The sequence below is a fragment of the Hippichthys cyanospilos genome, chromosome 5 (genome assembly GCF_059441005.1).
Source record: "Hippichthys cyanospilos isolate Australia breed blue-spotted pipefish chromosome 5, RoL_Hcya_1.0, whole genome shotgun sequence".
Lineage (NCBI taxonomy): Eukaryota > Metazoa > Chordata > Actinopteri > Syngnathiformes > Syngnathidae > Hippichthys > Hippichthys cyanospilos.
In genome coordinates this window covers 25897993-25920228 of record NC_142373.1, presented here as the reverse complement: position 1 = coordinate 25920228, position 22236 = coordinate 25897993, and the positions used below count along the sequence as shown (strand labels likewise).

Below are 22236 nucleotides of genomic sequence, written 5' to 3'. Positions count from 1 at the left end.
TTTCTCTTGCCCTGCTATTTGAAGGGTTTTATAACCCAAAAACACCATCCACACGGCCAAATGTAAAGATGAAACAGTGTGTTTTGGTGCTGTGTTTCTGCAAAGGGCAAAGGGAATGCTGACAAAATTGATGGCCCAAAAACAGCCAGGAAGGCTGATGAGCACATTTAGGGTATGGAGTGGCCTCTTCAGTCTTCAGATAGAAAAGGTTTGGCTGGAGCTAAAATTGATTTTCCAAGCAGCAGCCAAGACACTTGGAAGGATTGAGAGCATTTCTGTGAAGAGGATTGTGACAAAGTCCCTCCTGGGCTTTTAGGTAAACTTGGTGACCGGTTCCAAGAAATGTCTCTGCTATGAATTTTTAAATTTTTATATTTCGACAGCTTGGCAACTTAGCAGCCTTAATGGTGATGTATCTATATTTGTGGGAATAAAACCTAGTCACTTGATATCCATTGAATTTACACTTTGAATATTTGTGGGATTTACTAGCCAGCTAATTCATATACATTGATCCCTCCTACTTCGCGGTCTCAGATATCTCGGCTCAGTACTTAGCGGGTTTTTCCAGGAAAAATTAAAAATATTTCAAAATAAAAATAAACATTTAAAAAATGCGAAAAAATGGGAAAAAAATGAAAAAAGCAAAAAGGTACATTATACAGCGCTTTATTCATCAGATAACTAAGTAATATTAGTTAATAATTATGTTAAGAATTCTTCAAGAGTTAGAGTTCGTCCCTTTTTTAATCTTATTTTGAAATACATGCTTTTAATTTGTCGGGTTGCGTTGCGTTTCCGTTTCCTGTTTTACGTTCTTTGTGCGTCATTCGGCTCGTTACGGTGACGTAGTGAATGACAACGTAAGCTCATATTTATAGTTTATTATCTTTTAAGTTGATAACGCACGCTACTGCCTATGTTTAGTAAGCGATGAGTGTTTATTCTGTTTATGTGTTCGTTTGTGTAGAGGTTGCACTTTATAGTTAGTAGTTGTTCTTAGTTGTTGCTAACCCGCTAATGTCGGCTAAAAATACAAAAAATTCATAGATTAAAGTTCGGCAAGTGTTTATATGTTAGTTGACTGACTTTAACATTGTTATTGATTTATTATTCAACAGATACTACATGATACACCATACATGAGCCAAAATAAATTAAGTTCAACATAATGACTTGCATACTCTTTCACCAGAGTCTTGGTGCAGATAACCAGTCCTCAGAACAAATTCACAACAAACTAAGTAATATAAGTTATTTAATGATTATATAATAATGTTAATAAGGATAATGTAATGTTAAAAAATAGGAGAAAGGAAATAAAATACGCAAAAATACAAAAAAAAAAAAAAAGATTGTTTATGGTTACTGCGGCTATATCTAGGAACTATATCTAGAAATCTAGGAACTGATACCCTACTTCGCAGGTTTCAGACTTCGCGGGGGGTTGACACCCCCCATTAACTGTGAAGTAGGGGGGATCACTGTATTCGTGCTTTTAAAAGTTCACCGGCATGGCTCAGTGGTAGTTGTCTCCCAAAACAAAAGTTGTGGGTTTGAAATTTTTTTGCACCGCCCGACACATTGACTATAAATCCATTTATTATCTACAAAAATTGTATAAGTATACCTAAACCTGTATCCTTTTTAACATTAACATTTTTAACCCTAACCTAAAAATAAATAGATAAGTAAAGCAATATAATTTGACTTTCAACCGTCAATTTTTATTTACAGCACGTATATGCGTTACAGCTTCTAAAACAGAAAAAAAATAACAAAGTTTATCACAATGCGTGAAATTAAATTAAAAATAAAAATTCTTATTTTATTGCAATTACACTTCACATGACATGAACAATGCCTTTCACCTGGGGTCATCCATTCCACCGTTGGCATCACCTTGTGCCACCCCAGGGGGCCCCACCCCACTATTTGAGAAGCATTGATCTAATGAAGGTTAATTGCTTTACCTTTGGTCGCAGCCTATCTACCAGTCTATTCAATCAGTTCGATCACCACCAGGTGCACCTAATTACTTACCCAGTATCAGAGGTGGGCAGACAGTATGCACCTACGAGCTGTCTGTTGATCTCATCGACAGTCACCCGATTCCCAACAGACCAATAAATGACATGAACGCTAACTAAAAAACGACAGAATAAGAATGTCAGAAAATCTGTTCTTAGTCTGCCGTTGTAATGGTTGGGATGGACATTCTGTTAGTGCGATGCTCCCCTTTTGCCAATTGAAATAACAGCTAACTGTTTTGCCTCTTTTTGCGATATTGGTTGCTTTCTTTGACTACAAAATGGAATCAGTAGACACTGCCTTTAAAAGTGTGTGAACTGATTCAGTTCTGTCTACTATTTTCACAATAATGTCAACGGTTTCCTATTGTGCGAACACCACCAAATGTGGTAAAGTTGCTAATTAGAACTTGCAGGGGTTTCCGTCACCCCGTCTTGTTGCCCATAGCAAATATGATACACCACCAGAAGACTGAATTTCTTGCTATTTGAATAATGCCAAGCATTTTAGTAGAACTCACCTTTCCAGCCTCAAAAGTTCCCAAAATGTCAAAAGCCATCGACAAGGTACATAGACAAATGTCAAGCAAAAGTATTCCAATAAAATATTTAGTCCAAAACAAGCCCTACTTCCATAAACCTACATCATTTGCTGAAAAGGTTAAAAAAAAAATCCATCTGATACATACATGTTCATTCATTGATTTTCAATTATAGCTCATTAGCATGCAAGCGGACCTGACATTGTTGAACAGATATGACACGTTTTTCAAATGGTCGTAACTCCTGATGTGTCACTACCAGCAACATTCCAACAAATTCTGAAAGCAGAGAAGCTGTGCTTTCCATTGATACCATACAATGTGAAGAGTTCGGCAGAGTATAAGTGGTTTATGTGTGAGTTTTGTTTTTTTTATGCATAAACTGTGTAGTCACTAAATATTTTGGGGTTGCAAATGATTTATTTTCAGTTTTGTTCAGTGTTTTTTTTTTCTGGGTTTTTACCGTGATTTCGCACTCTTTTTTATATCATTATGTTTTCAGTCACTCGTCTTTTTATTCCATCATTGGGCTCTTTTTTGCCATTGTTCTAATAATTGTGTGAATACTTGAAGAGAGAATGTTGAAGAGATCCACCAGAAAGTGGAAACTCCTGTGGAAATTGGTATAGGATTCACCATAGAATCTACAGGAGACTGGAGTTGAAAGCATTGTGGAGACTGGAGTTGAAAGCATTGTGGAGGCCAGCCTCATCAGCAGTGTTTCCTCTAATCTGCGTGTGTGTGCAATTGCGCACTGCTCACACATTCTCAGCGCACAAGAAAATCTATACTGCGCATAAAACAAAATGCAATATAAACATTCAATAATATCTCATTTTAGACCTCATCTTAGACCAGTTTTCTGTGCCATTTTGCATTGTGACAGTGAGTGACAAGTGTCAAGCCAATGATACAGTAGGTTTCACTTCAGTATTCAGCCAATCAAACGCATTGACAGTGCTTGCATACGGTCCCTGCTTATATACCTAGTGCAGGTTAGCTAACTATATTGGCGTTAAAAGCAGCGTTCCCTCTAAACTGCGCGCGTGTGCGATTGCGCACTGCTTGCACATTCTCAGCGCACAAGAAAATCTATGCTGCGCATATAACAAAATGCAATATAAATGTATTAAATAATATCTATTATTAGACCTCATCTTTTCTGATTAATTAGACCAATATTGTTTTCTGTACCATTTTGCATTGTGACAAGTGTCCAGCCGATGATATAAGTTTCACTTACACTGTACTGACAATCATATGCATTGACAGTGCTTACGTTCCCTGCTTTTACAGCCCATACAGTGCCGAGTTAAGAGACGCAAATGCTAAGCGCTTTTCCTGGCGAAACAAACGAGCAGTGGCACATCCACTCACAAAGTAAAAAAGGAATACGCTTCTTTCAGTGAATGTGAGTTTTTTTTTCTTTTTTACACTTGTGACTTATTACCATGGTGACTAGTGCAACATACATAACACTGTCATGTCTAAAACACTTCTTGCTCAAGATAAAAAAAAAAAAGAAAAAAAACTTGTTGAAAACGAACAAAAATTGTTGTGATCTGTTTGGCAAAATGTCAATCATAGATGCATCATTCTCCCGTATTGGTCCTGGACGACGCTTGTCACCTCAGCTATCCCCTCATAAATGGGGGGATACTGTAACTACCCAGAAGCACATTACCGGTCCACACGTTTAAAAGTTGAACATTATCATGTCAAGCTGTTCACATGAATTCTTGTCATCAAAGCACCAACCACGAATGTACACACTTGGCTGGCTCAGTCCAGGGCTGCAGCAAGGCCCCTGGATATACTCAAAGCCTTGCTCATTAATGACAAAATGTGAGTTATGTGATATAGGTCCCTTTGGGAGCGATGTCAGATATGCACATGGTGACTCACTGCGTGCATGTCTGAAGATGCGCACCTTGGTCCAAAGCCTGCTCAGGGAGTTGTATGTGAATGCTCAGATGCATTGAAAATTAGAGGGAACATTGCTCATCAGCATTCTTAAGGGTTACTACAATACCTCAGTAGTGGTGAAATCATAGTCATAATGCCACAATTGACTCTTTCCCGCACCTGTTTGACGCCTTTTTAATTTTGGTTTAAAATGCATTTCGGACGGACTGACGATTACAATTTGATTTGTCTTGAAAACATGGCAGGTCGACGATAATGGAAAGGGGGCGGGGCACCAAAAACTGTCAAACCGGCAAAAAAATGGTGTGTGTACTGTAGCCTCCAAGATCACATGCAGAGAATGTGTAGGAGAAATTTTATTCTTTTATGACATATATAACAGGACGTTCAAGTGGAGACAAAATGCTAACAATGGACGCTGCGGTGACTGGTCGCTGGATCTTCCTCACTTGAGCCAAATATATTTGTCTCCAACATCTGCGTTATAGCCCCGAGCATATTTTTTCCCAGGAAGCTAAAAAAAAAAAAAAAAAAAAAAAAGATACAGCAGAATTTAATAGGGCAGCAAGTCAAGCAAAAAAGTTGAAAAAAAGTCCTGTCTTTGTACCGATTTGTAGGCGTAGTATTTTTCATCGTAGTCGTGTGCCCCGATGGTGATCTCGGGAAGAAACTTGGGTATATGGGTCAACGACGCCACCCTCTCCTTGTCTTCAACACTGAAAATGGCAAAATGCAAAAAAAAAAAAAAACAAAAACAGCTAAAAGTCAGAATGCCTCTTATTGTTTTCCTGCATACACTGAAGCCCTGCCGATTCGGGATCCAACCATTAGGAAATCACTCCCTGGCAATTTTTTTTTCCCCGTAGAACCTAACTAGCAACAACACATAAAAAAAAAATCACCTCTTTACACTTAATGCTACATCAGCAGTAAGTAACTACAGTTCCTCAAGAGCCGTATCCTGCCTGTTTCCGATGTCTCTCACTTAACACACCTGATTCATGGATAGTTATCAGGCATCCACAGGGATTGCTGATCGGATATCTTCTGAAACTGGTGTGTTGGTAGAGGGAGACATCAAAACAAGAAGGACGGGGCTCTTGACTGACGTTCCTTATCCCCGTGCTATATCATAATCTTCTTTCCGAATACCCTTCTCATGCTAAGATGCCATTAAAATGGAGTACCAAGTGTTTGCCGGGTGGGAGGGACAAGTTCAATAAGTCGACTTAAACCTTTTACTGGGCACAGCGGCCGCTTTCGGCCGATAGTTCTAAACCACGTGTCAAACTCAAGGTCCGGGAATCAGATTCGGCCCGCCACATCGTTTTATGTGGCCCGCAAAATACTGATTTGACTTCATTCTTCAATTGTGAGGAAGAATTTCTATTTCCCAAGATCTCTTTGGAACAGTTTTTCCCTGTCTCTGATCTCAAAAGCAAGTAAAGTGTGACAAACAAACTTAAAATTGATTTGACTTCACAGTAATACCGGCCTGCTGAGAGAAACTATAACTACAATATGGCCCATGATAAAAATGAGTTTGACAGTCCTGGAAACAGGCAGAAAGCGTCCGTAGCTGCCATTGCTTAAATTCTAACGTATCCCTAAATTTCTCTAAAAGTTCTGAAGACTCTTGCCTATTTAGGACTTATAAATAGAAAAACATGCGCCTAATAAACATGTCCCAGATACGTATTTCCAGGACCATTTTCAACATGGAGCTTTCTTGTAGAGTTTTGTAGTGATGGGACCGGACCATTGGTTCTTTGCTGAGAATTATTTCGAGCACTTTTTAAAACAAGTATTTTACTCTTAAACTAAACATTGGGATAAGTGATACATACCAATTCATGTCATACTCATGTGATGGGACATTTAATATTAACTTCTTCAAAAATATTTTCAGTATTAAGTATGTTTAGGCATGATACGATTTGTGGGAAACTCGGCTTAATTTAGACATAGTGACAAGTCTAATAAAAAAGAAACATTCAATAGCTTCTTATTGTCTTTACACTGTGTGCACAATTATGAGTGAAGTGAGTATTTTGACTAGATCATCATTTTTATGCATATTTTCCAAGTCAAAGTTCTATAAACTTGAATGCTTATTAGATATAAGCATATCAGGTGTTTTTGGATAACGAGGGAAGGTGGGGCCTAAGGAGATCAATACCCACTATCAAGGTGTGCATAATTATTAGGCAGCTTCTTTTCCTCAGGCAAAATGGGGCAAAAAAAGAAATGACTCAGAAAAGTCAAAAAATTGTAAATATTATTTCAGAAGGATGTAGTGTTGTTGAAATTGCTCAGATACTAGGGTGTGATCACAGAACCATCAAACATTTCATTGCAAATAGTCAACGGGGTTGCAAAAAACACATGGCCAAGGTAAGCGAGGCTGAAATACGAGCTCAGCTGAACAAGTCACAGTAGTTGAAAAGTCAAGACTGGGCCAAGAAATATCAGAAGACAGATTTTTCAAAGGTCTTTTGGACTGAAGAGATCAGAGTGAGTCCTGATGGACCAGATGGATGGGCCTGTGGCAGGATCAGTAATTGGCACAAAACACGTTCGATCGGATGCCAGTAAGATGGAGTGGGCTAGTACTATTAAACATGAGCTAATTGGACTTTTTTGGGTTGAAGATGGACTAAAAATTAACTCCCAAATCTACTGCCAATTTTTGGAGGTTAGTTTTTCAGACCATGCTTTTATAAAGGACAATGCTCAATCGCATGCATTCAAGTACCCCACTGTGTGGCGCGCCAGTTAAAGCCTTAACCCGTTACTGTGCACAGCGGCCGCTTTGGGCCAATAGTCTGGACAGACAAAATAGCATCGCTAACAGTCATTGGTTAAATTCTAAGTACCACTAAATAGATCCTAAATCCTGAAAATTCTAGCCTGTCTAGGACTTAAAAACAGCAAAATGTGTGCCTAATAATGGCCTGTTTAGACGATCTGCCGAAACGAAGGGTTTAAGATGATAGAAAAATGTAGTGGCCTTCTTCTTCATCTGTGGTGATTTTGAGAACTTGAACAGGAGATTTGCTCTGAAGGAAAACAGTAGGCCTCTCGGAAGCGTGTATGGAAGGTTATGGTTCCGGTTGCTCAAAAAGATGATCGTCAAGAAATCAAGAAGTTGGCAGACTTTATGGGAAGAAGGCTTCTAACCGTTATTGAAAAGAATGGTGGCTATATTGGACACAGATTATTTTAAAATGTTCCATGTTTAATTTGGTTGCATAATAATGGTGCACACTAACAGCTGACTAATAATTGTGTCGACATAGAGATTTTTCTAAGAAAGCCAGAATCTCACTTGCACGCTCTTAAATATTTAGGTTCGAAGTTTATTAACATTTTGGGTCAACCAAGAGTTCTGGATTTGTTCTAAAGTCAAATTAATCCTCAAAATTACAACCTGGCTCATAATTGTACACACAGTGTACTGTACAGCCTACTGTAAGTACGGTGCTGAGAAAAATTGTTTCTCCCTTTCCTGATTTCTGTGGGGTTTTTAGCATATTCATTTAATCAAGATCAGATAGGTTTGGTGTTTCTTTTCTCCCCTTGGTAAATGAAATCGTCATTTAGAAACGCCATTATACATGTGGTACATCAGTGGGATAACTACACTGCAAAATGTCAATTTTAGGAAAGTAAAAAATGCTTCTAATAAGAAATAGATTCTATTTTATATCTAAATAGGAAAAATATTCTGTGTATCAAAAACAATCTAATGCTTATTTCAAGATATTAAATCTAGCATTTTCTTATCAAGACTTCTTTGCTCAAAACACTTTTTTCTAAAAATGGAAATGATAGCAAAGCAAAATTGTTGAAAATATTTTACATGGGTATTTTTTAAAGTTATTAGAAAATATTTATTACACTTTACAGTTATACAATTTTCATAAATCCAAGCTCAGACGAGGAAAAAAAAAAAAGATCGAGCTACATTTTGAAGAATCTTTTACTGGTGGCATGGCTGAGTGGTTATCTGCCAAACCAGAGAATGTGAGTTCGATCCCAACACCGGTGTGACCCTGTTAAAGGGTTCTTGAACAAGACACTCGACACCCAGTTGCTCCTGATGTTATCAGTAAATAGATGAATTGTTAGTGTAAATTTAAGTACTAATTGCAAGTTTGTTTAAAATTTTAAGTTTGACCTTTGAACTAATTGCTTTATTTTAATTTGTAACTTGCTTATATTAAGAACTTCAGTTTTTGTGTGTGTTTTCTTTACTCAAATCACTGTTAAAAACATTTAGAAAAAAAAAAAAGTCCTGAATTAGGTTTTCTTGGCAAGAAAAAAAAATGTCACCTCATTGGCAGATTTTTATTGCTTAAAACAAGAAAATTAGCCTAAAAGAATGTTTTTCTTGTATTTGGTCTGGCACTTTTTGCAATGTGCAAGTGATATTAATATTAGTTTGATGAAAACAAACCTTTGAAGGAATATACAAAATACAGAATCAGGTAGGGCAAAAACACTTTTTGACAGCAAAATACAGTACAAACATGTAGAACACCTTACACACATTGACTAGCATATGTGCGTCACAGATGTTCTGACCAAAGCTATCACATCTATCAAAATTAGCCCGTACCCACTCATGTCGACACAACCTCTTCTGTAGCTCCTCCGCTCTGCTTCACTTCACTTCACTTCACTTCACTTCAATTCTGCCCCTACCTTCCTTCTCTCTGCACACGTTCCATGTGCCTTTTTTAAGCTTGTTGCAAAGTAAAAAAAACACAAAAAACTAAACCAAAAACAAAAACACACCTACAACTGTCTGGCGCTAACATTCTAAGATAGATGCGCTCTGCTGGAGTGTGTGGTGGGCAGGGCTGGGGCTATGAACATGGGAGGGGGAGATGAATGGATTCTGACACAGACTAGTCCCACCATTCACGGTGAAGAGCCGTTCAAAAGACTTGGTTTGTTGGTGAACGTCACATCACTACAGTGTTGCAAAATGGCAAGGGAGAAAGAAAATGTGTGTGTGTGTGTGTGTGTGTGTGTGTGTGGGGGGGGGGGGGGTATTGGGGATATTTTCCAATTTAAAAAGGTGACAAAATTAAGTTATATTACATTTTTTTCAAATTGGATCTGGCAACCCATAGCAGTGCTTCAACTCTGTTCCGCTCTAAAACAGAAAACACCCATGACCAGCTCTATTTGTTTACTTGACGACACATATATCACATATTATCATTATATTTCCGCAGTACTAGATCATGAATTGAGGAGACATTGTACAACGCAAGCTACCTTGTTGACAGTGGGCCCAGCGCTGGCTTGATGTGTATGGAAAAGTTGCTAAATACCACGAGAATCTGTAGATAAGTGTGTAACGAACCGCTGGGATGCACGATTTCATCTTATTGCTACCATTCCTATACCCATCGCCATTTTTTGAAAAGCTGTGGTGTGCATTGTCCCAATGTGAGTGAACAAGTCATTGTTCGCATGCTAACGCTATTCTCAACTGCTAATCATTAGGCACAGGCAAGTTTTGTTGATGTATAATAATTCTTATATGTAGAACACAGTTGGTTAAATCCACCCCAACTCTTAGCCTTTTTTTTTTTTTTTTGGGGGGGGGGGGGGGGGGGGGGGGGTGATTATACTATTCCAATTACTTTCCAATTTTTGCTATTTATATTGGCCCAAAGGGTTGACTGTATTTCCATTTTAATGACAGAGCTCTCACAGGATTCTCATGTGATGGTAGGTGACGTCATCCTGCTCCAACCAAGGGCCTTTTTCAAACTTCAGATATTCAACGTCTTCTGCCACCTATTGAGATGAAAAAGTCTCAGTTAAATGTACCACAGTAAAAAGTTTGTAAATGATTCTTACCCTCTCGACATCTTGTACTTGGGTCACGTCGTAAGCCAGCAGTTCAGACTTCTCGCTGAAAGCCAAAATACCAGTATTGACAGTATGATCAGCCACAAAATTGTGTTCAATGTTAAATGTTACAGTAACATCTAAGACATTACAAAAACGACAAATTTTGACAATGGAATATTAGATAAACGCTAACAGTTAGGATTAACATGATGCGGGTTTTGAAGCTTATCATCAGACAAAATTAAAAAAAAAAAATACTGTAAATAAAAGAACCTATCACTATCTTGTCAGAAGCAGAACCAGGGTGATTGAAGAACCAGCCCACAAACAGCCAAAATTCACATCTGATTGATGTCAACTGATTTATATTGGGGAAAAAAAAAAAAAAAAAAACTATTAAAACCTAAAAATTCTTTAAAAAATGCTGACAAATATTAAACTTCACAACAACAAAAAAGCTCCACTGGCTGTAAACTCTTAGATTGTTAACAATGGACAAGCACAGAATGTCCGTGGTATGTACCAGCATGTCTTCGATGTTATGTTTAATTTTGCAGATTTGATCAATGACATCATTATTCAATTAGCAAATTATAAATATACAAACACCAAATAAAATGTTAGTTTTTATTTACTTTTTCAATCATAGTAACATCAAAATGGCCAAAACAGGAACATGCATCCCACACCTGATTTGTGGCAGGAAGGACTTCTTGTAGTTGTCCTCAATGCTCTTCAGGTATGCCAATGGCACATTCTGAAGATATGGCTAAAATGAAAAATAAATTAAATTTTCAGTCAGTAAATTCAAATATGATTTTATACCCACTCATATAGGAAAGTTTCATCATTGGTGCAACGGCAAGTTGCACATCGACATAATGTTGTATCTACACTGAAAATGAGTGGTAGCCAAAAGAAGCACAGAGCCATTTGTGCCAATTGCTTTGAAAATGGGTTCGATTTCTGAAGCTTCAGTAACAGGAAGCTCTCCTGGGAGATATAAACACTGCAGGTGATTTTAAGGTACATTTTCCTTAAAAAACCTTTGATGAACACAAGAAGGCTGAATTTGAGTCCTATAAATGAATAAAGCTTAATAAATTACAAATAAATACGATGTGTGAAAGTCTGTATTGTGTTTTTGAAGAGAGGGATCTGGGGAAAATCAGTATGAGTGTGCTTGTGCAACGAAGTGTGGAATGGGAACGCTCAAAGATTTTTACTAAGAAACATTATTATTTGTACACTAATTGGACTGGGACAGTTTATTTTTTCTCCATACACCACATTTGGAAAATACTCGCCCACAAGAAACTGATAGTGAAATCAATGCAATGCATTTCTTAACTTCTTGACCGCAATTGCACAAACAGCACATTCGCCTCTCGATGCAGAGGTTGCACATTTGCTTCCAGCTCCAGCCTTCCCGTGTGGAGCTTGAATGTTCTCCCTGTGCCTGCGTGGGTAAGTATCATAATATTGGAAAATCTAACGTGTCTTAGTGGTATTTGTAACAAAAATGGCAATTATATGAAAAATACAAACAAGCTCAGCTGTTGCTGCGATTTTTGTTGTGACAAGATTCAGCAGTTAGTCTGAGCAGTTACAGTGTGAACAACTGCTGTGAACAGCTCATATTTGACTGTATTGGATTAAGCATTAGTAAACAATACACATACACTCCACTGTCAAACAAATGCCTGCATTTAATTTGCCAAAACTCGAAGCAGCTGCGTAGCTAGGGACTGTAAAGAACACAACAACAGAATTGCAGTTTTTCTCCAATGGTTTGTGTAATTTCTTGAAAAAGAAATGACATTTTTAAAACTAAAAGATCATGGCTTGTCCGGGGGGGGGGGGGGGGGGGGGGTCATCCTTATGTTGCGGTTCTCCGTGATTGGGAAAATAAATAATACTTGGTTCAGATCGATTACTTGGACCGAGTAACAGGCAACGCATTTGAATTGCAGTCAATTACGTTTGCATGATTAGGTGATAGGGCGACATCTATAGGACAGGTTTGGTGCGACAGGACACGAAACGTGACGGAGGCAATCAGTTTTGGCTTAAACTGGTAAAACAGTAAACGGAAATATAACGCGGCCTTCCACATTAAAAGCAAACATTTCCAAAGTAAGATATTACTGAACATTCAAAACTAAAGCGCTTGAAGAATTCTTAATACAAAATAAATGTCATCTTAATGCCTTGAAACAATACAAACTCAAGGAGTTTGAGGAATTCTTAACACAGAATAAATCTCATTTTAATACCTTGTTTGCAATTATAGATGGATTGGTCAGTTTGCTTCTTATCATGAAAATAAAGTGGTTCAACTTCATTTAACAAATGCTGTATTTAACTTTGAGTGACACGTGTTATGGCCATTTTCCCTAGATGGAATATGGAATTTGTGTTACGGTCTCATAAACCGGGGGCCCAACTGTACATTTAGGTTTAGGTACAGATAGGTTTACTGTACAGTTTCACAATGTTAGTATTTTATACAGTCACAAAATCTAATTTTGCAAAAATGGTGAGGTTAGTGAATCTTACCTTGTTGCTTTGTTTCAACTTCTTCTGCACCTCCTCAGCAGGCATGTCCACATAGATGATGAGATGTGGAGGTAGGAACTCGCAGATGCTGATGTGTTTGATCTCGTTGTAATGATGCACACCTGTAAGTGGCAAGGCAGCAGTGTCCAAACGTTATTGTTTAGAAGATTCAAGATTCAAGAAATTTATTGTCGTATGTATAATTGTACCGTACAATGAAAATCTTATTCTTATTCTTATTCACTTCCCCGAGCAGCAGACTACATTCCATAATTGAGCAATAAATAGCAATAAACAACAAACAGAAACAATGGTGCTAATATTGTAGTGCAGAATATCATGTAGTGCAAAAATAAATAGTGCAAGATATTGTCTATGTGTGCAGTATAAGGCAGATTAGTTTGTGCGGGATTTGTTGAGAGTTTGGAGGGCTTGATGGTAGAAGCTGTTTGCCAGTCTGGCAGCCCTGGCCCTCAGGCTCCTGTATCGTCTGCCTGACTGCAGCATTTCAAACAGGTCGTTTCGTGGATGTGTCTTGTCTTTGGTGATGTTGCGTGTTCTCCGCAGAACCCTGGTGTGTATAAAAAAAAAAAAAAAAAAGCTCGACATCTGGGACAAAACAGCACTTACACTCTTTCCTGATGTAGCCCTGTTGAAACATGGCATCCAGGAACACCATATCGCTAAAGGGCGAACGCTCCAGGATGACTCCTTGGCCTTTGAAACACAGGAGAATATTTTCAATGACAATCAAAGTATAGAAAAGATTTTGTGGTAGGTTTTCACCTGTGGTGAGCAGGTGTTCAATGGCATCTGAGTACTGCAGCAGGCGCATAGTGTACATCCACAGCTGCAGCCTGTAGCTGTTCCCGTCGGTAGCTTTTGGGTCCATATAAAACTTCTCCAGGCTACACATGCCATTGAAGTCGGCTGGAAGCGGCTCTTTCTCTCCTGACATCTTGTCCAAGTAGAAGATGTCAGGTTCAGGCATGTAGAGCATCCCTGAGGAAACATTTACTCATTGGCGAAAAAAATGGGCTTGTGTTCACTTCATACAGACCAAAGTACAGTGGACACCCATTATACAGCATCCCTGGCTTACATTTTTTCATGTTGCGATGTGGAATGTGGGGTCTCTTCGTCCCCCTCTTTGAGGTATTTTCTCGGCTTTGCGACAAAAACAACTATCATGACCCTAAGGGGTTGGCTGTATTTGTGTTGTTTTGCCTCCATCTGCTGGCGTTTTTCTGTTGCCGTCAATGCCTCCATGCAACGTGTCACTACAATGTTGATCTGCTATTGGTGGGCGTCTCCTCACAGAGATGCTGGTCTGCTATTGGTCGGCCCCACTTGTTTCAAAATGGTAGAAAGGTAAAGCTATGTTTGATTGTGAGTGGTTACAAAAACCGTATTTATAGCACATTTTACTGCTTAATTCAAGTTGAATGGGTTAGCCATGGGCCCCAATATTGCTAGTGATGTTAAAGAGACAAGTAAGAAAATGATTTATATGGAAACGATGCTGGAGAGAAACCCTAGTAGGGAATATGGGCATAACAAGTGCCTCTCAAAGGTAAATAAATCCTTTCTATATTTTTTATTTATGATGTTTACTGATTGTATACATGTATATTATATATACGTTACTCTTACTATACTATTTTGGTACGAATTTTTAAAATGTATGTACAATTTTCATGTTTTTACCTGGGGTTCTAAACGCATTAGCTATTTAACATAGGTTTGGATTGCCCGCCATACATTGAATTCGCCTTACGAGCCCAACCACGGAATCGAATAATCTCATAACTTGGGGGCCCACTGTACAGTTGACCCCCCCGGTTTACGATGCTCCTGGCTTGCATTTTTCTTTTCACCTTATGATGTAGACTGCGGTGTTTTTTTTTTTTTTGTCTGCTCTTTACGCCATTTTTTTTTCACACTACGACAAAAACTCCTCAAACATGGCAGTCAGTGTGCGTGCGTGACTCCGCTATACAAGTGTCACCGTTAACATCACTAAAATGCTGAACTGCTATTGGTCGGTGTCACGACTCCCTAGGATACTGGTGTCCTATTGGTCGGTGTCACAGATGCACTAAGATGCTGGACTGCTATTGATCGGTGTCACGGTCTCCAAAGTGGGGGAACATTAAAGCTTTGTTCACCTATTAGTGCTTACCAAAACGTATTTATAGTGTATTTCAGTGCTTAATTCAACCTTGAATTGGTCAGCCATGGGTCCCAAGATTGCTAGTGATGTTTAAGAGAAAAGTAAGCTGGAGATAATCACAAAATACGAAAAAGGCTAAGCTAGGCTAGGCTACCCTCACTATGGAATATGGCCATAACAAGCTCTCACGGCAAGGTAAATAAATCCTTTCTTTATTTTTTATTTCTGATTTTTAATTGTATACACGTATACAGTATTATATATAAGTAGCACTCACTATACTATTTTGATACCAACTATTAATATGTATGTACAATTTTTATGTTTTTACCTGGGGTTTTACACGCATTTACTATTTAACATAGGTTTGGAATGCCCGTCATACGGCAAATTCACGTTACGATCCCAACCGTGGAACGGATTTATCACGCAAACTTAACCTTGTCATCGGTATCTGCGTATAAGAAAACATAAATCATCAGTGAATACTGTCGAGTGTTGCACCTTTACCGTACCTGCGGTCAAAACCGTTTGCCTTTCCGGATCAATCCTCCCTAGGGCTTATAAAAGCCACAGCATCACCCCTAGGTAACATGTGATATGTATTTGGCCCTTACACCTTGGATCAAAACAAGCAAGAGTACTCCCACAGCGTACTGATGAAGGTGGTATATTACAGTTTCATCAGTGCTGTGACTGTGGCATTGTCAACGATAATATTTCTTTTCAGTCAAGTAGCCTTAACCAGTACAGAACATTTTTGGATTGAAATAAAAAATAAATAAATAAATAAAACTATTGCGCTATCCATACTTGATTTAATGACCTTTGGAACTATATTTGTGGAGGTAAATATAGGAGTGTCTTATTCGGCATCTCCAGAAGATAGATTGTGTAACATCATCTGTTACATGATCATCTGGGCATCTATATAAAAACTATCTGTAATTTAAATTAAAGTGATCAAAATAAAAACAGATGTTTTGCAATGGAGTCATCCTGACACAATTTAGCAAGTAAATAGAATACAATACAATAGACTGCCTTTACTAAATCTTACACATACAGTTCAACTCCTATACAACAAAATCATATTTGCAGTCAGAAATTTTTCACAACAGGGGACTTTTCACTATAGCAAATCTATGTCTCGGACAGTAAACATAAGCGTGTTGTGCAAACTACAATCTGAGTTAAAAACAAAACCATCCAACATTAAAAAAATTAATTAATTAATTACGCAGAACAGACTTTCCGCAACGCGTATCTTCAGGAATTTCTTTACGAGCGGAAAACATGGCGGACGAACTATTGCTTATGGAAGTTCGCCAGTACAAACACCTTAATGATTCATCTGAAAAGGAATACCGTGATCTAAATACTGTACACAACTCCTGGCAAGCACCATGCATTGGAGAGATTTTAAAAACGCTTTTAAGAATTTAGATCATTTGAATCAACCAGGATTCTCTTCCTCTGTTATAGAGTTATTTGTATGCTGTAGAGTCCATTTAATGCCATGTATGGAAGAATATAGCACCGAGTATAAAGTGCTGCAAAACGTGTGCAGGCGCATCAAGTATAAAAACCAAGCTACACTTCTGCTGCAGACTTACTGTATTTTCGCTGTAGTGAATTTCAGTGCAACACAAATGCAGAAAAAAAAATTGCAAGTACTTAGTAAGATGTAAGAAAGAAGGAAAGGGTTCAATGCATGGATTTTTTTTTCACACTGGGGGATGTTTTTGCTCGTGCAGGTTTCGTTGTAGAGGAGTTTTACTGTACCCTCAAATGCCTTCACATTACCCCAGTGGTACTCTTTGGACCATTTGAGAACAGTCGGTCTACAATTGAAGAAGATTTTAATTTGTTCCCACATTGCCCATGTTAACGTGTACCTGCGGAGCCCGGAAGTAAAAATGTATATATATGGTTCATGAGAAAAGTAATACTAATCAGCTGAAAATTGTCCAAAATTTACAGACTTGGGCAGAGTTTAGGTTAAATATTTTATTTTTAATGCACTCTTACTTTATTTACAGCCGTCTTTTGTGTATTTTTAACAACACAGAGCCTTATTGGACTTTGCAACCGTAACTATGTACAAACTAAAAACTTACCTAGCTTGTCGGCCAGCTTCTGTGCCAGCGCTCCTTTGCCTGACGCTAGGTTGCCATCCACTGAAATAATCTTGCTGTACTGTTTCAGGCGCGGTGTGGTCCTTTCACCCAATGCATACGCCCACCAGCCGTACTCCAGTTTTCTCGCCACTGTCAAGTGCACCGATGCCTTGGATGACAAAAAAACAAAACAATGCAGGAACTGGCTTCAAGAGGCAGAGAAAATAACGAACATTTTTTAAATGTTATCTATAACAAGCAACACTTAAGATAATTTGATGTTCAGTATTTTGTTTTTTTATGGAAAGTCTCGAGGGTGTAAAACTCAAAATGTATACTACTGTAATATGATTTTATTTATCGTCCTGTTTTCCCCTGTGTGTTAAAAACCTGGCGTCTAGCCAGGATTTTCCTGCACCCGGTACCAAGGTAGGCACCATTTTCTCCCAACTTTCGTCTGTGAATAATTATCACAGGCCACCATGCTCCCATTCTGATGAATGGCAAATAGCCCCCCAAACCTCTACCACACCAAAGGCCAGCATGCTGTTTTGCCCAAGTGTTGTTTATTTTTAATTGTTTTCCATTTTTATGATTATTTTTCAATTAAATATTAATATTAAATAATATTAATGATATTAAGATTTTTTAAATATCGACACTATTTAATATAACATTATTAATGTTATGATAGTATTAAATATTACTTATTTTTTATTTTTACTGAAACTTCACACACGTAACAACTAAAGTGAAAGCAAAATGATTAACAAGGCTATTTTTGTATAAAAAATAAAGTGATAAGTGGGGTGTGCACTACAGTAGCAATTAATACAGCTTTTTTATGAGCGTATTACAATGTTTTTAATATATACCTAATGACTGCTGAATGTTCACACGTCGTTCTAACGATTGAAAAGGGACCACCTGTACGTACTGTACGACTCTGTTAGGCATAGGCCAATAACCGTAATAGTAATACATCGGGATTTTGAAAGTGATGGTCTTTTAAAACCGTCCATATCTGTCAAAATCGGTAAGTTTTTTTGTTTTGTTTTTTTTTCCCGTGTTGTGTGCCGAATTGCAGCATTGTGACTCATATGTGAGTCGTCTTTGGCTGCAGCAAACACGTTTAACTCCAGGTTTGTCGCAACGCTCAGGTGTTTTATAGTTAACACACACTCAGGATAGGACGCAAATCGTCTATCAAGCTAAAGTGTGGGTCAAGAAAGCGAATCAATGGAACTTTTCCGCTCGTCCAAACAAACGAAGACGGCTGTCTGGTAAATGTTTGACTTTCAAAAACGAGCGGGTGACATTGTGAGCTAGCTATGAGGTTGCAGTGAGCGCACTAGTGACAGATAGAAGGCGAGTGAGCGAGACTGACACACAGCGAGGATATTTGTTTGAGCATTGCGTGCCAGAGGGAAAAATTACTCTCGTTAACATGAAATGACAGATTCCACATTGTACTATTAATTAATTAATACACATAATGGTTGAACTCGATGGTAGTTGATTTCGGTTTTAAAAATATTGTGCATTTATACTTTTTTAAAACTGTTATTGTGCATTTGTACTTATTGTATACACAGTGTCCATAGTTCAGTTTAAATTGAGTGTTCAATCAGAAATAATTCATGTATCAACTTATTGGTGAGCAAAACCAGTTTTGATCAATGAAGGTTTGTTTTGAATTTATTGACATATTTATTTTAATTTTGCATTGTAAATGTTTGTTATTGTAACAAATGCCTTATTATGTATTTTGTTTAACAATAAAACTTTTTATGATCTAGAAAATGTCTATTTGGCAAAATATATTTTAAAATGATCTGTTTTAGAGCTGTGATTTTCACACCGTGATACTGCAATACCATGACATTTTTGCTCAAGGTTATCATTCCGTCAGATTCTGATATCGTCCCATGCCTACTCTCAGTATAATATCAGTTGTTCTGAGAGTACCTCAGAGCTGGGTGGAGCATATTGGTCAGTCAACAACATCATTAAGGCCAAGGGACACAGCAGAAAGGTGAGGGATAAAGATGTGGAGAACTTTAAAGCATTAAAATAGAAAGATTTCTCAAGATTTTAACCTTTCGCGGAGGCCTGTCGGACAAGGAATGAACAAACAAATCAAATAAGGAGAGCACTGGTCAGAAACACAACCATGTGCCCGGAGATGACTCCAGCAGAGATGTGAAGTACTGCCGCTGAGCTGGTGGAAGCAGTACATGGGGCAACTACCAATGGTACGCTACACATATCTTAATGAGTGGAAAGAAGAAATCTATGATTGAAAGGGGCCTCAAAGAAATGTTACAGAATTGAGGCTAGGCTGGAGATTCACCTTTCAGCAGGACAAAAACCCTAAACACAAAGCTAAAGTGGACTGTTTAAGAAAACACACACACACAAAAACATAATGTGTTAGGCTGGCCTAGTCAAAGTCCAGACCTAAATCCCATAGAAACTAGTGGGAAGACCTAAAAACTGCTGTTCACAAACACTCTCCATCTAATTTGACGGAGCTTGAGTTGTTATGTAAAGAGGAATGGGTTAAGATTGCAGCGTATACCTTAAAAGACTTACTGAGGTCTCTGAAAAATACTTGCCCTCTTGTCCTTAAAAACAAGGCGCCTTCTGTGATGTTTTGATTAATTTATAGTATTTTTGTGTATTAAGAATAACCACATAAACATAATAAGATAAAGCTGACGTTATCGTGTAAATTCAAAAATACATGTTGGGGACCCAGAATGTAAACAAAGTCTCTTTCGATTATTTGACTGATAAGTCTTCCCACTGTACACATTTATCGAGAGCAGTTCGCGTTTTCCTGCCAAAAGTAAACAAAGGCCACAAGTATCGTTTTATTGGATTGTGTTATGACTTTACTTCAGTCTCACGAGAATCACTGCGTTGGCTGGTTTAGAGCCTTTGGGTTGTGCTACTGGCTGGAGCTAGCCTGCTGGTTTAGCATGTCCTTGTAGAAGAAGAACGCCATACGGAACAGCAATCGTGCATTTTGAGTTCATACCTTTTGAACAACGTTTGCGGTTTTGATAGCGGTTGCCACCGATGGGAAGACCACCCGGATCGCCCTCAGGGCCATGATCAACTGCCCTCTAGGACCCTTTCGTCTTGACCCGAAACACAGCTAACTGGTTCCTGAATTGTACGTCACACTATGGGGGCCTTACACAATGTTGTCTCAGTCGATATACGTAAATAGGTGACTCGTAGGTGCCTGACATACATTGCAGTTATTGACGTTTATTTGACGAACTGTTTATTTAAATATGTTCTTTGTTGTTTTTGCAAATTAACGAAATGTAATTATTTATCAGAGATTTTTAGTATGTTTTTAAAACAACGCGTGCCTCTTCCTTTTCACCTACAGAGGGTAGTATAGTCATTAAACTGACAGTCCAGCCAGGACGCTTTTGCAACGATCGAATAGTCAGAACCCTATGTTGATGTCATTAGTTTGTGTGATTTTTCAAATTGAATTTATTACAATGGGCATTAAATATTTGTGGGTCAGGTGAATGCCCCCAAAAATGTATTACACAAGGCATCCTCATCGTCAATGGTTCATATAAATGAATGTCAAAAAAGTATATCGTATCTTCCATTCCAAGCTTAAGCGATACAATTTGCAATTACAAAAAAAAAAAAACCCAAAACAAAATGTCTTCATTCGGCCAAAAGAACATATCAGGATTATGTTGTTTAATCTAATTAAACATACACTTTCTTAGAGCCATTATAATTGCAAACATTTTAAATTACACTATTTAAAATATCCATCCATCTACAGATTAAAATAATGTCACCTTGAGTTAAACTGTTTACCATCTTTTGCTCTACTATGACTCAATGAGGGGTAACAATTCAAGAGAGAATTCAAGGACAACATTAACTAATAAGCCCCTGGAATTGGAAATCAACAACCAATAATTTGTCCATGCTTTTGATGTTTTGTAATGCCCTTTCCTTATTGACATGCATTTTTTGCCATTTCAGTTAAATATACTGAACAAATGAGGAAATAATCTTTGATTTACACATCAGTTGCAAGGTAACAGTCTCATCCTTTCCTAAAGCATGAAAAGAAGACAAGTGACAAAGAGTAAGTTATAATGACAAAAGGTAAGTGATAGTCAGTCTTTAATGGTACTGTACTTGTGCTGCATGCAGCCAGCAGCTGTCGGTGTTGGTACTTGAAACCTTTACATAAGAGGAACTCTGAGGCATGTGTGCGTGTGTGTGCGTGGGTGTGTGTGTGCGTGTGTGTGTGCGTGTGTGTGTGTGTGTGTGTGTGTGTGTGTGTGTGTGTGTGTGTGTGTGTGTGTGTGTGTGTGTGAGAGAGAGAGAGAGAGAGAGAGAGAGAGAGAGTGACACACTGGCTCACTCCACTCTTAAAACAACTGACAGTCACCTCATATTTCATGGGTGGGCCACTGGTTTTTACTTCACTTTTATTGCGCGCACAAGTAAACTGCACCTCTTTTGACCATCTTTTAAGTTTTGACCTACAGTGACAGAGCACCTAAATAAAGATTCCAAATATGGAATACAGAGAAATGTATGGGTTGCTTACTGGGAAACATGCAGGAGGCTGAGATACATTCAGATACATCTGGCACAGGGTGTCTTGAGCCTGTGCTGGGTATATTAAAACATTATGCTCTGCACATAACTTGATCTGTGTATAACTAGAAAGGATCAGCACAGCGGCATAGGAGGACACCCATGTTCATAATGGGACATTGGAATTTGATGCTTTGGAAATGAGAGTTTATAATATGCACAGTGGCAGACTGGTTAGCATGTCCGCCTCATGTGCAGAGGTTGTGGATTCGATTCCAGCGCTGGCCTTCCTTTTTTCTCTTGGTACCTGCGTTTTTTTTTTTTTGTTTTTTTTTTGGGGGGGGGGGACTATTAGAGTTTCCTCCCATAAGCCAAAAAACATGCGTTATGGGTATACTGGACATTCCAAATTG

The 22236-nt window shown here is 38.2% G+C and overlaps 1 protein-coding gene across 1 annotated transcript; it reads right to left on the bottom strand.

The window, feature by feature from the left end:
* Window positions 1–4839: 4839 nt before the first annotated feature.
* On the bottom strand, window positions 4840–20419 carry LOC148424134 (NADH dehydrogenase [ubiquinone] 1 alpha subcomplex subunit 10, mitochondrial-like). The gene is made up of 10 exons (XM_088415983.1): window positions 20268–20419; window positions 17225–17393; window positions 13718–13933; window positions 13562–13648; window positions 12932–13053; window positions 11062–11141; window positions 10379–10433; window positions 10230–10315; window positions 5106–5214; window positions 4840–5012 (listed from the first exon to the last, which is right to left on the bottom strand). The coding sequence occupies exons 1-10, from the start codon at window positions 20340–20342 to the stop codon at window positions 4944–4946; spliced, it is 1068 nt and encodes a 355-aa protein (XP_088272109.1). The 5' UTR covers window positions 20343–20419; the 3' UTR covers window positions 4840–4943.
* Window positions 20420–22236: the final 1817 nt, after the last annotated feature.

Bases quoted from the DNA above. Each gene is read 5' to 3' on its own strand.
- LOC148424134 (XM_088415983.1), bottom strand. From the start codon at position 20,342: ATGGCCCTGAGGGCGATCCGGGTGGTCTTCCCATCGGTGGCAACCGCT. The intron at 13,934-17,224 runs GTAAGTTTTTAG...ATGTTTCCTCAG, and splicing joins GAAGCTGGCCGACAAGCTAG to GGATGCTCTACATGCCTGAA. The intron at 13,054-13,561 runs GTAAGTGCTGTT...TGCCACTTACAG, and splicing joins GGGCTACATCAGGAAAGAGT to GTGTGCATCATTACAACGAG.